At 41.9% G+C, this 16,789-nt stretch overlaps 1 protein-coding gene across 2 annotated transcripts in view; it reads right to left on the bottom strand.

Moving 5' to 3' along the window:
- The window catches only part of SDHC (succinate dehydrogenase complex subunit C), a 54,060-nt gene that overhangs the window by 7,071 nt on the left and 30,200 nt on the right, over positions 1-16,789 (bottom strand). For both annotated transcript variants that reach the window (XM_030824063.1, XM_030824065.1), the window contains one exon: positions 16,608-16,669. In XM_030824063.1, coding sequence (XP_030679923.1) covers positions 16,608-16,669 — 62 coding nt within the window. The remainder of the gene's footprint in view (positions 1-16,607; positions 16,670-16,789) is intronic.

Genomic DNA, 16,789 nt, shown 5'->3' on the forward strand with positions numbered 1-16,789 from the left:
AGCCTCCTGAGTAGTGGGGATGACAGGCGCCCACCACAACGCCCAGCTAATTTTTGTATTTTTAGTGGAGACGGGGTTTCACCAAGTTGGCCAGGCTGGTCTCGAACTTCTGACCTCAAGTGATCTGCCCACCTTCGCCTCCCAAAGTGCTGAGATTACAGGTGTGAGCCACTGCACCCGGCCTTGAAAAGGAGAAGATTTAAACTCATGTTCAAGTTTATAGTGGGAGATAGACTACTTGGGATCTCACCATAAACTAAATGTGCCATATGTTTTAGTATGTTATTCCTCCTTTCAACATCCTTCTCTATAAAAACTTCACTTGCCAGTTTAGAAGTCAAGCCTTGCTATATCATCTAGTTCACCATCTAAGTAAGAAAAGGTAAAAACAGTGTACTCAGAACAGAGAAGAGTGAGAAAAAAAATTAGGTTCTCTTTTTTTTTTTTTTTTTGAGACAGAGTCTCGCTCTGTCACCCAGGCTGGAGTGCAGTGGCGCCATCTCGGCTCACTGCAAGCTCCGCCTCCCGGGTTCACGCCATTCTCCTGCCTCAGCATCCCGAGTAGCTGGGACTACAGGCGCCCGCCACCACGCTCAGCTAATTTTTTGTATTTTTAGTAGAGACGGGGTTTCACTGTGTTAGCCAGGATGGTCTCAATCTCCTGACCTCATGATCGTCCCGCCTCGGCCTCCCAAAGTGCTGGGATTTACAGGCATGAGCCACTGTGCCCGGTCGGTTCTTTTTTTTTTTTTTTTTTTTTTTTTTTTTTTTTTTTTTTTTTTTTTTTTTTTTGAGACAGAGTCTTGCTCTGTTGCCCAGGCTAGAGTGCAGTAGCGTGATCTCAGCTCACTGCAACCTCTGCCCCCTGGGTTCAAGCGATTCTTGTGCCTCAGCCTCCCAAGTAGCTGGCCTTATAGATGCATGCCACCATGCCTCGCTAATTTTTGCATTTTTTAGTAGAGACAGGGTTTTGCCATGTTGGCCAGGCTGGTCTCAAACTCCTGGCCTCAAGTGATTCGCCCACCTTGGCCTCCCAAAGTGCTGGGATTACCAGCATGAGCCACTGCGCCTGGCCCATTTTTTATCTTTATTTTCTAGTGTTGCTACCTCTGAAGAGAGAAAAAATTTTAAATCATTCAAATCTCTATTACACAAAAATTTAAATTAAAATGAATTAGAGACCTAAATGCTAGAGCTAAAACTATAAAACTCTTAGTAGAAAGCATAGAAATAAATCTTCATGATCTTGGATTAGGCAGTGGTTTCACAGATGACACCAAAATCATAAATGACAAAAGAAAAAACAGATGAATTGGATTTCATCAAAATTACTAACTTTTGTGCTGCAAATAATACCATCAAGAAAGTAAAAAGACAACTCAAAGGAATGGGAGAAAATATTTGCAAATCATGGAGAACTTTTATCCAGAATATATAAAAAACTCTTACAACTCAATTAATAAAATGACAAATGGATCTGAACAGACATCTTTCCAAGGAAGATAAATAAATGGCCAATCAGTGCAAGAACAGGTGCTTAACATCATTAGGCATTAGACAAATGCAAATCAAAACCATAATGATATAATGTAAATGCTATGTGTATATATTTGGAAGATTATTTCCCTATGTGAAAGAAAAAGTAAGAATATTTTAATGTCTGACAGGGCTGCATTATTTGTTGGGGCTCAGTGGCTATCAACCACCAATGACTGAGAAATCAAGTATAACAAATATGAAACTCAAATTAGAAATAAGGGCCGGGCGCGGTGGCTCACGCTTGTAATCCCAGCACTTTGGGAGGCCGAGGCGGGCGGATCACCAGGTCAGGAGATCGAGACCATGGTGAAACCCCGTCTCCACTAAAAATACAAAAAAATTAGCCGGGCGTGGTGGCGGGCGCCTGTAGTCCCAGCTACTCGGAGAGGCTGAGGCAGGAGAATGGCGTGAACCCGGGAGGCGGAGCTTGCAGTGAGCCGAGATTGCGCCACTGCACTCCAGCCTGGGCGACAGAGCGAGACTCCGTCTCAAAAAAAAAAAAAAAAAAAGAAATAAGATGTTATGTTGGCTGGCACGGTAGCTCATGCCTGTAATCCCAACACTTTGGGAGGCCAAGGTGGGCAGATTATTTGAGGTGAGGAGTTCGAGACCAGCCTGGGCAACATGGTGAAACCCCATCTCTACTAAAAATACAAAAATTAGCCAGTTGTGGTGGCGCACACCTGTAGTCCCAGCTACTCAGGAAGCCGAGGCAGGAGAAACTCTTGAACCTGGGAGGTGGAGGTTGCAGTGAGCTGAGATGGCACCACTGCACTAGTCCAGCCTGGGCAACAGAGTGAGGCTCCATCTCAAATAACAAAACACACACACACACACAGACACACACACACACAAAGAAATAAGATGTCATCTGTAAAATGGGAATAAAATTAAAAAAAAAAAAAAAAAGAGGCCAGCTGTTTCCCATAATCACCAAAAAATATTTTGGGGAAGCAAAAAAGAGTACCCACACCACAACTCCCAGAGACCCTGATTTGATAGTTTGGGATCATTGCTCAAACTGTGGTTTCCAAATTACACCAAGCTGCCCTGGGGTACCACAGCAAACTCACAGGTCCTACAGGATATTTTACATATTCAAATGAAACACAGTGATACTTAACATCTGTTGGTCATCATGTGAACCACTACTAGCTCAAGGTAGTTCAGTTTCAACATTGGATGTTAGATTTCTTTCAATGATCACATCTTTGTACAGCTGGGTTTTCAGCAAAAATGAAGTTCTGTGTGTGAAAATCAGTGTGGAGGCCGGGCGCGGTGGCTCACGCCTGTAATCCTAGCACTTTGGGAGGCCAAGGCGGGCAGATCACGAGGTCAGGAGATCGAGACCATCCTGGTTAACACGGTGAAACCCCCGTCTCTACTAAAAATACAAAAAATTAGCCGGGCGCAGTGGCAGGCGCCTGTAGTCCCAGCTACTCGGGGGGCTGAGGCAGGAGAATGGCGTGAACCTGGGAGGCAGAGCTTGCAGTGAGCCGAGATTGCGCCACTGCACTCCCGGCTGGGCGAAAGAGCGAGACCCCATCTCAAAAAAAAAAAAAAAAAAAAAAAAGAAAATCAGTGTGGAACAAGAAATGAGGGTGGCAGTGTCCAATCTGATTTCTAAGGTTGGAGGAGTTGTATAATATCCAACAGCAGATACATCCTATTAGTAAGTAATTATGATTGGCTGGGTATGGTGGCTCATGCCTATAATCCCAGCAATTTAGGAAGCTGAGGTGGGAGGATTGCTCAGGCCCAGGAATTCAAGACCAGCCTGGGTAACATAATGAGACCCTGTCTCTACTAAAAATAAGGCAAAAAATAAAAATAAAAATAAAAAATATTAGCCAGGCACAATGGTGTGCACCTGTAGTCCCTGCTACTTGAGAGGCTGAGGGGAGAGGATCACTTGAGCCTGGCAGGTGAAGGCTGCAGTGAGCTGTGATTGTGCTACTGCACTCCAGCCCGGGTAACAGAGTGAGATCTTGTTTCAAAAACAAACAAAAAAGTATGGTTATTTAGGAATGAAATAAAAATATTTTTTTCTTTCCATGTATGTGGATGATTTTGTTTTTGCTTGTTTTTCATAGAGATGGGGTCTTGCTATGTTGCTCAGGCTGGTCTCTAACTCCTGGGCTCAAGCGATCCTTCTGCCTTGGCCTCCCAAAGCACTGGGATTATAGTTGTCAGCCACTGCCCGGCCTATGTGGATGATTTTTTTAAAAAATGTCTACTCAATGGCTAAGAAATAAATAAGCTGTTTGGATCTAACAAACCAATAAAACAAAAGTGTTAGGTATTTACCTTGACTTAGGAGCACCATGAAAATAATTACTGAAGACACTGAGGTAACCTGAACTCAAACAGTTTGATGAACATTTGGGAGGAAGATATGACACAAGAGGGTTCAGAGTCTTTGACACTCTGGATAGATGATAAGCTATTATAGAAGACTGCAGGAACCCCTCTTTTGATAGTTCTGATAGGAAATTCAAAACTATCTTTTGAATTTCAGTGCCAACACAAAGCTCTGAAACTTCAATAGCCAAACATATGCCTTAGATATCTGGGCAAACTCATCCCTCATCTATGCACCGAATAGGACAGCAGGCTCACAGCTGAGTCCCAGGGATGGCCACCCACACCAATATTAACCAACAGAAGACCAGACCCTGATATGGTGTTATCCTAGGATAACACCACCTATTCTCAAATGACCTCCGAGAGTAAAAACTCATGGAAATACTAGGATGTGAATAACAGTGTCTTCAGCTTTTGTTTTCCTATGAATAATACAGAATTATGTCAATTAGCTTAATCAATTCAAAAAGAGAAGACTGCCTCTAAATAAGTCAAATGTTCTCAAAATCATTCTACTACTACATACCCCCACACCGATTTTTTCTTTTTTCTTTTTTTTTCTTTGAGACAGAGTCTCGCTCTGTCGCCCAGACTGGAGTGCAGTGGCTCAATCTCAGCTCACTGCAACTCCGCCTCCCAAGTTCAAGCAATTCTCCTGCCTCAGCCTCTCGAGTAGCTGAGACTACGGGCATGTGCCACCACACTCGGCTAATTTTTTTGTATTTTTAGTAGAGACGAGGTTTCACTACGTTAGCCAGGCTGGTCTCAAACTCCTGACCTCAGGTGATCCACTCGCCTTGGCCTCCCACCTGCCTCGGCCACTTCAGTTTCTTAAGCTCTTAAATGAAGATACTCCTGTTTCTCAGATTATTATGAGAGTTAAATAATTATGTAAATGTTTAGTAAATAATGGCTATAGCAATAGTTGTATTTGAATTAGGTGGTATTTTTCTGATGGATAGAGTCCTTAAACAAAACATAAAATGATACGGTCTCTGGATATACACAGAATACTGGTTATTTCTGACTGGCGGGATTATGGGCAGCTTTTCTAAGTATATATTTCTATAATATTTTCATTCTTGGTAATATGTTCTTGTAATCAGGAAAAAAATTTTTTATACAAATCTCTGGGAGGTCAAGGAGATCTGGGATCATTACCAGATTCCAACCCAGATATAATTAGGAGAGAGATCATGCTGGCTGGCTGCCTCACCAATTTTTCAAAAAAGGCTCCACCTCTTCAAACAGGAATATTAGTTAATTCAATTGAAAGCTACTTTAGCCAAAGCTTTCATCATTACAAGTGAAAAACATATAAGAATTAAATATGAGATTTTCTGAATTCTCCTCTGATATTCAGTATATTGGGAATCAGGAAACTGACCCCACTCCTAGAACCTGAGTGCCTCAGAGAGTCCTCTAACAGCTAAACAATTTCAATTGGGAAAATAAAGCCACTGAAGCTGTCCTATCTAATCACTAAGAAAAATTAAATAGTGCTTTTTCTTGACTGCCAAGACCAGTTCCTGCTGGCTCCACCCCAGTTAAGTCCTATATATGTAATTGTGCAGACTGTCAGCAAGTCCTGTTGTCACTTCCAGAAGTCATCATAAGCTCTTTCAGACACTTCTTCCTAGCAAGCCCCTGCAGATGTCACAGCAAATGAAAAGAAAACATCTAAAAGAGCCTTCATGAAGCTGTCTAAATGATGATTAAAACTCAGTGTGACAGCACATAACTGTTCTTTTATTTACAGTGTTGTCACACTAATCTCATCATGATGCATTCTGCCCATCTGCTTCCCCACAACTTCTCTTGAGGTCAAGAGTACTCATGTACTGAGGTAAAGTAAAGCATTTCTGAGAAGCATTTTCTCTTCTGGTAAGAGTTTTGCCAGGTCATCCCAACTTGGTAATGCAAGGACTAAGACGTAGCAGTCAGCAGTTGTGAAACAGGAAGGGCTGAGAAGGACTTTTTTAACTACAAATATCACACATTTTCTGAGAGGTATAAGATTAACTATTCTGATTATTAATGTAAATAATAATCACCACCAAGCCTGTATTAGGAATTTCATATATAGTAATTAATTTTTATAATCCTTAATAGGCATTATTTTAAGTAGAAAAAGAAATGATGATGTAGCAGAGTGAAAAGTAACTACAAGGTCACTCAAGAGATCTCAAAGATGACAAGAACTCTTGGTGCATTTTCTACAGCCCAAGGCCTACCTTCAGGCTTGTCAAAATTACAAGAGACTAAAGTATAGAAGATAGATGGCAAAACCTCTTCTAATAACCAAAATCCAAGACCCAGAAAGCCAAATTAAAAATTAGCAGATTAGAGCAAATGGAGGAAATAATTTTGACAGAAATGTCATTTAGGCAAAGTTGAGGCTAGATAAACTGGAATCACACGTGCACCACACACACTTCTCCACTGACTGGATAATTTGTGCCTTCCAGGTTCAATGCCTCTCTCCTTTGGACTCTAGAGAATAAACACTGAATATTTGGTTCCTTGGCCTTCTCTTTTTTCCTTTTTTGTTTCTGATTACCCATTTCCCTCTTACTGTCACCACCACTCATCTCATTCTTTGCCCCTCCCAAGAGGCAGGTCAAACCCAAATGCCTAAGGAGCCAAACGGATGTGTGAATCAAGCAGAGCATAAGGCAATTAAGGCCATATAGACTAGTGGTGCTCATAGAAAACTGTTGGAGAGGGGAAGTATGTATGTTCCACCTAAATGCACTCAAATTCCATTTCTTTTCATCACAGCACAAAGAAACAAAGTACATCTGTTGACCAAACATGGCCCACAGGCTGCCAGTTTGTACCCTGAGAAAGAATATAATACTACCAACTGAATTATTGCCTTACTTAATTTCAATCACATTATGGTCTTATGTCTCTAACACATTTGGGCTATCTTTGATTTTTTTGAAAAAATACCTTTATTGGGTATAATTGAAACATGAAAAAATTGTACATATTTAATGCATATGTTTTTATGAGTCTGGAACTTTTGTTGATGTTTTAAGCTACACTACATTACTCAGTGACATGCATAAACTTTTCTTTTTCTCAAATGGAGAGCAAATCATATCCACTGTGAAAGAATTTATATTAGTTTTAAGGTCTCTAAATTCTAACTGTTGCCCCCATACACAGCAAAAAGGTATTATCCAGGCTGAGCATGGTGGCTCACGCCTGTAATCCCAGCACTTTGGGAGGCCAAGGTAGGCGGATCGCTTGAGCTCAGGAGTTGAGACCAGCCTGGGCAACACTGTGAAACCTCATCTCTATTTTTAAAAAATTGTTTAAAAACTAGGCCGGGTACATGGCTCACCCCTGTAAACCTAGCACTTTGGGAGGCCGAGGCAGATGGATCACCTGCAGTCAGGAGTTCGAGACTAGCCTGGCCAACATGGTGAAACCCCATCTCTACTAAAAATACAAAATTGACCAGGCATGGTGACGCGTGCCTGTAATCCTAGCTACTGGGGAAACTGAGGCAGGAGACTCACTTGAACCCGGGAGGCGGAGATTGCAGTGAGCCAAGATTATGTCACTGCACTCCAGCCTGGGAGACAAGAGCGAAACTTGGTCTCAAAAAAAAGTTTTTAAACTAAAGAGAAAAAAAAAGGTATTATCCAAATTTGTGGACAAAAATACTGAGGCTTGGTGGCAGGTGTGGTGACAAATAACTTTTCCAAGGTAAGGTCTCACAGTTAGTGACAGAGTTAGAATTGAACTCCGATCTGTCTCATTCCAAAGTCTGCACTTTTTTCACTTTTTCTACACTCAGTCTGGAATAACCAGGATTTCTAAAGTATAACAGATGATATTTAAGAATCAATAACTAATATCCCATCTCATGACAGGTCCAGAAGAAAAACACAGTCATTTTCAAAGCCCATCAGTTACTTTATGAATCTGTAAATCTTTTGGCTTTTCTAGAGAACAGGCTACCTGCCTGAGCAGCAGGTTTGCCTACAAATTCAGGCAATCTCTCACAAAAGTTCTGATTCTTCCATCTGATCCTGTTTTTATTTTATTTTTTATTTTTATTTATGTTGATTTTTGAGATAAAGTCTCGCTCTGTCACCCAGGCTAGAGTGCAGTGGCATGATCTCGGCTCAATGCAACCTCTGCCTCCTGGGTTCAAGTGATTCTCGTGCTTCAGTCTCCCAAGTAGCCCACATTACAGGAATGTGCCACCTACACTCAGCTAATTTTTTGGTATTTTTAGTAGAGATGGGATTTCACCATGTTAGCCAGGCTGTTCTCAAACTCCTGGCCTTAAGCGATCCACCTGCCTTGGCCTCTCAAAGTGCAGGGTTTACAAGCATGAGCCACAGCACCCGGCCTGACTCTGTTTTTAAAGACTACCCAAAACATTCAGGACCATTCTTATATCCATTCAAGTTAATTGTACAATTCATATACAGATACACGAATATCTGTATATATTGGTTCAAAGCTTAAAATATCTGTTGTTGGCCGGGCGCGGTGGCTCATGCCTGTAATCCCATCACTTTGGGAGGCCGAGGCGGGCGGATCAGGAGGTCAGGAGATCGAGACCATCCTGGCTAACACAGTGAAACCCCGTCTCTACTAAAAATACAAAAAATTAGCCGGGCAAGGTGGCGGGCGCCTGTAGTCCCAGCTACTCGGGAGGCTGAGGCAGGAGAATGGCGTGAACCTCAGGGGGCAGAGCCTGCAGTGAGCCAAGATCGCGCCACTGCACTCCAGCCTGGGCAACAGCGAGACTCTGTCTCAAAAAAATTCTGTTGTTTAGTATCTTTATTCTCTCTTCCTCATCTCATGCTTTATGTTGTATGTTTTATCTTGTTATTTATGATTTCCTAGACTCATTCATTATTGCAACTTCAGCTATCTGCCATTCTCAAGGCATGTACCTAATTTCAACTAGACTTTTATAGGAAAAAGTCAAATAGACTTTTTCTGTCACTACGAAAAATCCTGAGTATTTATTTTATTTTTATGTATGTATGTATGTATGTATGTATGTATGTATTTATTTACTTATTTTTGAGACAGAGTCTCGCTGTGTCACCCAGGCTGGAGTGCACTGGTGTGATCCTAGCTCACTGCAACCTCTGCCTTCCAGGTTCAATCAATTCTCCTGGCTCAGCTTCCCAAGTAACTGGGATTATAGCCATGCGCCACCACAACTGGCTAATTTTTTGTGAGTGTGTGTGTATTTTTAGTAGAGATGGGGTTTCACTATGTTGGCCAGGCTGGTCTCTAACTCCTGATCTCAGGTGATCCACCCGCCTTGGCCTCCCAAAGTGCTGGGATTACAGCCATGGGCTACAGCACCCAGCCCTGAGTATTTTAATCTTTATGGAACCTAAGCAATGTTAAGAGTGCTATTAGTCTCCTCTTTCAACCTTTTAAAACATTGTAGGCCAGGCGCAGTAGCTCACGCCTGTAATCCCAGTACTCTGGGAGGCAGAAGGCAGGCGGATCACTTGAGGTCAGGAGTTCAAGACCAGCCTGGCCAACATGGTGAAACTCTGTCTCTACTAAAAATACAAAAATTAGCCAGGCATGGTGGCACATGCCTGTAGTCCCAGCTACTTGGGAGGCTGAAGTAGGAGAATTGCTTGAACCCAGGAGGAGACAGAAGTGCAGTGGGCCACAATGGCGCCACTGCACTCCAGCCTGGGCGATGGGGCAAGACTCCATCTCAAAAAAACAAACAAACAAAAATCGTCAAGTTCCTTTATAATAAATTCTATTTTAAAGTCAAACTAGTGTTAACATGCTTTTTAAAATTTATATATTAGCCATAAAATCTCTATAGTTAAAATAAATAACTTATTTTGTATTTATCGAGGAGGCCAGCTTGTCCTGTTACTGGAACAAAAGAGAACATGAACTTTTAATGGCTTTTCGTGGTCTACAGCATGGCAGTCAAAGTCCTTCACCATCTGGCCCACTTTCTAGCCTTATCCTCTGTCACTTCTCCCATAAACATCACTCTTTTTTTATTTTTTGAGACAGAGTCTCACTCTGTTGCCAGGCTGGAGTGCAGTGGCGTGATCTCGGCTCACTGCAACCTCCGCCTCCTGGGTTCAAGCAATTCTCCTGCCTCAGCCTCCCAAGTATCTGAAACTACAGGCACACACCACCATGCCCAGCTAATTTTTGTATTTTTAGTTGAGATGGGGTTTCACCATGTTGGCCAGGATGGTCTCGATCTCTTGACCTTGTGATTCACCTGCCTCGGCCTCCCAAAGTGCTGGGATTACAGGTGTGAGCCACCGCGCCCGGCCCCATAAATACCATTCTTAAGAAACAGACCTCAGCCGGGTGTGGTGGCTCATGCCTGTAATCCCAGCACTTCAGGAGGCCGAGGTAGGTGGATCATGAGGTCAGGAGTTCAAGACCAGCCTGGCCAAGATGTTGAAACCCCATCTCTACTAAAAATACAAAAAAAATTAGCTTGGCATGGAGGCAGGTGCCTGTAATCCCAGCTACTCGGAAGGCTGAGGAAGAGAATTTCTCGAACCTGGGAGGCGGAGGTTGCAGTGAGCCGAGATCGTGCCACTGCGTTCCAGCCTGGCCGACAGAGCAAGACTCCATCTCAAAAAAAAAGGAAAAAAAGAAAACAGACCTCGTCATAATTATCCAATGATCCGGGAGATTTCCAATCCCTATGCCTTTCCATAAAAGAATTTCTCTGTTGGAATGCCCTCCTCTACCTCCTCTTCACAAACTCTCCTGTTCACACTTCTTTCAAGCCTTCTAACTCCCTCAGAGTGCTGTCAACTCTGTGTCCTGAGTTCTGCATCCATGGATTCTGCATCTGTGGATATACAACTAACTGTGGATTGAAAATATTGGGTGGGGGAAATGAATGGTTTTATCTGTACTGAAAACGTACAGACTTTTTTTTTTCTTGTCATTATTCTATAAACAATATAACTATTTACATAGCGTTTACATTGCATTCGGTATTATAAGTAATCTAGAGATGATTTTAAGTATATGATGTATATAGGATATATCCAAATACCACATCTTTTTATATAAGGGACTTGAGTATCTGTAGATTTTGGTATCTGAGGAGGAATCCTGGAACCAATCTCCAACAGATAATAAGGGACGACTGTATTTGTTGGTTTCTCCTCTGGGGTATCATATCTCTTATTAAAAAGCTATCATGGCCGGGCACAGTGGCTCGTACCTGTAATCCCAACACTTTGGGAGGCCAAGGCAGGCAGAACACCTGAGGTCGGGAGTTCAAGACCAGCCTGACCAACATGGAGAAACCCTGCCTCTCCTAAAAATACAAAATTAGCCAAGCGTGGTGGTGCATGCCTGTAATCCCAGCTACTCGGGAGGCTGAGGCAGGAGAATCACTTGAACCTGGGAGGGAGAGTTGTGGTGAGCTGAGATCACGCTTTTGCACTCCAGTCTGGGCAACAAAAGTGAAACTCTGTCTCAAAAAAAAAAAGCTATCACAGTGCATTATAAATATTTGTCTTACTCCTTAGATTCCTCTATCCTTGAGAATAGAGACTATATATTATCCCTATCTAATTTCTAATGCGTAACAGGAGGTTAATTAGAAGGTAGGAAAAAGTGACCACTATGAGCAAAGTGATTTACATGGGTATGTTCATTTAGTAAATAAAGATTTTTTAAGCACCTATTGCGTGCTAGAGGGTATGAATGGTAAATAAGATAGACAGAGTATCCACTTTTTGAAGACTTTACAGTCTAATAAAAGACACAGATTTGGCTGGGCGCAGTGGCTCACGCCTGTAATCCCAGCACTTTGGGAGGGATTCAAAGTGTGGCTGGAGCACAGTAAGCAAAGGGAGGAATGGCAGGAATGAGTTAGGGAAGAGCCGGAGCTGGCAGGGCAAAGGCCATGGTGGATATTTGAATTTTAATCTAAGTGCTAAAGTGAACACAGTCATTAGGAGAGTCTAAGGAAGGGAGTGACATGATTCCATTTATTTTCAAAAGATTTTTCTTGCTGTTGTGTGAAAAATGGATGGGACGAGGGCCACAAGAATGCAAAGATCACAGTTGCTGGAAGTGACTTCATTTCAGACCAAATGATCCAATTGCTCTTGCCATTTGGTCCAGGGCATATTATCTTCTAAGAGACAGTTGCTATTAAATGTATCATGTTTCTCATCCTTGTTTCCATAAAGCAACACCCAGAGCATAAAGTTTCTTGAAATCCCATGAATTCTGAGATAGGCATTATTAATACGCCCATTTTATAAGGAATAAGCTGAGGTTTAGAGAATTAGGTAATTTGCTTAAGTCATCCACCTGGCAAAAACCTATTCCTTTATGATTTTGATGGAGGGACCTTCAACAGTTGAAGAATATGCTGTAGTTATACTTAACTACTACTCTATAGAAAACAGCTACTACATTCTATCATGGAATTAGGAGAGAAAGTTTGGGAAAAACAGGACATACGCTGATGAATGCAAGGCCACCATTCAAAGGGGGTAAAGACAGAAAAAAAACAACTTTTTTCTTTTTTTTTTTTTCTTTTTTCTTTTGAGATAGGGTCTTGCTGTCATCAGGCTGGAGTGCAGTGGCACAGTGATAGCTCACTGAAGCCTTGAATTCCTGGGCAATCCTCCCTACATCAGCCTCCTTAGTAGCTGAGACTATAGATGCATGCCACCATTCCAGGCTAATTTTTTATTCTATTTTTTGAGACGGAGTCTCGCTCTGTCGCCTAGGCTAGAGTGCAGTGGCGCGATCTCAGCTCACTGCAAGCTCCGCCTCCCAGGTTCACGCCATTCTCCTGCCTCAGCCTCCCGAGTAGCTGGGACTACGGGCGCCCGCTGCCACGCCCGGCTAATTTTTTTGGTATTTTTTTAGTAGAGACGGAGTTTCACTGTGTTAGCCAGGATGGTCTTGATCTCCTGACCTCGTGATCCGCCCACCTTGGCCTTCCAAAGTGCTGGGTCTTGATATGTTGCCCAGGATGGTCTAGAATTCCTGGGCTCAACCAATCCTCCTGCCTCGGCCTCCCAAAGTGCTGGGATTACAGGTGTGAACCACTGCACCCTGCCCAAATAATTCTTCAGTTGTGAAAAATATTCAATTTTAGCATGAATACAAATGAATTTTTTTTATCATTATAGTCTATAAAAAAGTCAGTATCTTTTTTTCATTTAGTGGTGACAAATATACTGAGATAATAAGGGGAACTACAGCCTAATAAATAAACTGCTCTTGTTCTTTCAGTGATTTTTAGGATTAAATCTGTTCATCAGTATCACCAAACTGAGTAGAAAGCATTCATCTAGAAATTCCTTAATCAATCTAAAAATTTCTTATTCTAAGTAAGCAGAAATAAAAGTAATTATGAATCTACAGTTAGAATAGCCTAATCTTGAGATTTACCCTATCATCCCCACCAGTTCAGTGCAAGCAGGTTAAAAACCAGGAACTACATATGGATTCCTAACAACACAAATTATCCTTATACCTTGATTCCATCATCCCTTTACCAACCAAAGGAATGAAAAAGAACAGAAATGATGGCATCAGATCTTAGATAGCAGTTTCTATCCTTATCGACAAAACTACATATATGTCTATAAATGGACATATATAAATATATACACACACACATAAATGAGATTAAAAATAGCAGAGGCTTAGATTCGGATAATTCCTGCCAATGTCTCATCAGCAGCTCCTTAAATACAGGATCCCTACACTAGAGCCACTGGCCCTACTGATGACCACGTCAGTTAAAAACATAGTCTACAGAAGCCTAGGAGAGATCCTTCAGGGTCTCAGAAGACAGAACAAGAGCACTTTTCCAATACCACCATCGCTTCAACAAAGCAAAAGTCAATAGAAACTCCCTTTCCTACCTCAACAGCTCTATTTGGCACCAAATTTCTGGAGCAAGAGCACACTTACACGCTAGGACCTGAAGGCTGCCATCTGCTCTACTCTGTACAAATGGGCCATCTCCTGGAAAGATTGTAATGATGCCTGATGTGATGAATAAAACTTAGGCATTGCTCCCAGGCTAAAGTACCAAAAGAGACGAGACGGAGGGGCTCAGACAGAGCTTTACATAAGGTAAAACAGTGGGGCTTCTGTCTCTCAGGTATATAATTTCATACCGATTCTAGGCAAGATAGTTCCTCTTATTCCCTAGGATGAAGTTAAAGACATACCAAGGGGCCAGGCACAGTGGCTCACGCCTGTAACCCCAGCACTTTGGGAGGCCAAGGCGGGCAGATTACCTGAGGTCAGGAGTTCAGAAACCCCATTTCTACCAAAAATACAAAAATTAGCAGGGAATGGTGGTGGGCGCCTGTAATCCCAGCTACCTGAGAGGTTGAGGCAGGAGAATAGCTTGAACCCGGGAGGCTGGTCTCATGAGGTTGCAGTGAGCCAAGACTGTGCCATTGCACTCCAGCCTGGGCAACAAGAGCGAAACTCTGTCTCAAAAAAAAAAAAAAAAAAAAAAAAAAGACATACCAGGGAACTATCTACAGGAAAGAAGGGTTTGTACACACAGCAGGGATTTACACACTGTTCTAAGTCATAAGCTCATTTTCCTTTGCCAGCAAAGGTCCTAGGACTATCAACTTGGAACAGAAGTCTTGTTGAGTATGTGCTAACAGTTCATTGGAGCATTTCTTTCAGAAAGCACTCCACTACTCCTAGTTTGCACCTGTTCTCCCTGTGGATATATAAGGGCTAGATCACCTTTGCTGGGAGAGAACACAAGTTCCCCCAATGTCTCAAGGAGACTAATAGAGAACAAACTCAGATTTACCTATGCAGCACTCTAATGTCCAGTAACCTCTTCTGGCTCCCACTGAACTGAATAGCTTTCAGCTAAACTAGTAATCACATCACACAGAAATGCCAGTTGAAATACAATACTAGTTAGGTAGTTATTATAGTCAGTATGCAGGGGACCAAAATAAGATACTTCTAGAGTCAAAAAATATGATTATAAGTGGAATAGAAATTTAGGACAGAAATATATAAAACACATTAACAAAAAAGAGTGGTATTCATTTTGTATTCACCAAATATTTACTAAATTATCTACAGCATTCTAGGTACCATACTAGATAATTAAAAATACAGACAGATGCAGTCGAAGCCCTCAGGGAACAGACAATCCAGTAAGGAAGAACAATGAACAAGTAAATTACAATTATGATTATGAAAGAAAAACTAGAATGCTTTAAGAGCGTGTATCTAGGGAACATAATCTAGTTTTTGTTTCTTTCTTTTTTTTTTCTTTTTTTTTTTTTTTGAGACAGAGTTCCGCTCATGTTGTCCAGGCTGGAGTGCAATGGTGTGATCTCAGCTCACCGCAACCTCCGTCTCCTGGGTTCAAGTGATTCTCCTGCCTCAGCCTCCTGAGTAACTGGGATTACAGGCATGCACCACAATGCCCAGCTAATTTTGTATTTTTAGTAGAAACAGGGTTTCTCCATGTTGGCCAAGCTGGTCTCCAACTCTTAACCTCAGGTGATCCACCCGCCTTGGCCTCCCAAAGTGCTGGGATTACAGGCATGAGCCACCGCGCCCAGCCTCTAGTTTTTGTTTCTGTTTTTGGTGGGGGTAGGAGAGCAAAGTATGCTATAAGGCTAAATAAAGGAAAGCTAAAAAAGTAAAAATATGTTACATGCACATTCTTGTGAGAAAATAAATAAATAAAAATAAAAAAGCAAAAATGTCTATGTTTCCAGCACCAGCCAAACATAATTTTTAAATCTAGCTGACCCTCTTGTAAAGTATATTCCTACTGTGAAAAGATACATCAGATCCCAGAAAACTGATTATAATCTGCACTCCACATAATAAACCTTCCTACCTAAAAAGGATGTACTAATTATCTAAGACCAGTATATAATTCACTCTGTAGCTGCAGTTCATATTATATAAATGAGTAAATAGACATTCTGGTCTGTGAATCAAGATTTTGAGACTGGTTAGTGAGCTAGTCTTTGGGGGACTGAGCACGTCTAGGTGATAAGAATGGGTGCTAAAACTGAGCTTCTGGAAAAATAAGGTTGATGACTTATCTTGGACTGTGTTTCATCAATGATCAGTCAGCCAGCCCATCTCTATTACATTTCTCTGCTCTCTATAATTTCAATAAACATGATAGCAGGAAGTGCTAGGGAATGGTTTAAAAATTTGCTAAGAAACTAATCTGGGCCAGGCACGGTGGCTCATGTCTGTAATCCCAGCACTTTGGAAGGCTGAGGCGGGCGGATCATGAGGTCAGATCAAGACCATCCTGGCTAACACGGTGAAACTCCATCTCTACTAAAAATACAAAAATTTGGCCAAGTGTGGTGGCACACGCCTGTAATCCCAGCTACTCAGGAGGCTGAGGCAGGAGAATCACTTGAACCCAGGAGGCAGAGGTTGCAGTGAGCCGAGATCGCGCCACTGCACTCCAGCCTGGGCAACAGAGCGAGACTCTGTCTCAAAAAGAAAAAAAAAAAGTTTAGAATCTGAGCACAGTGCAAACTCATAATTAATTGTTAAAGGGATGAATGAACAATAAACTTACGAGACTTATTGTTCCCTTTAAATCAAGTGCTGAGTTTCAAAGGAGGCAGAGACTAGGGCCAATGAAACAGCCAAGTTTTTCAAAGAAGCACATGTATGTGTGTAAAAACACATATACATACCTGCACTCAAAGCAATACCAGTGCCACGGTGGCAGATGGACATCGCCATGGGAAGAGACCAACTGTAAAGAAACACACAAAGACAATTTTAAAAAGGAAAAGATGACACCATAGTAGAGAGTCTATCTTGGCAAAAATATAAACTAATTCTGAAATAGGCATTTTTTTTTTTCTTGAGACAG

The sequence above is a fragment of the Nomascus leucogenys genome, chromosome 12, assembly GCF_006542625.1.
Source record: "Nomascus leucogenys isolate Asia chromosome 12, Asia_NLE_v1, whole genome shotgun sequence".
NCBI lineage: Eukaryota > Metazoa > Chordata > Mammalia > Primates > Hylobatidae > Nomascus > Nomascus leucogenys.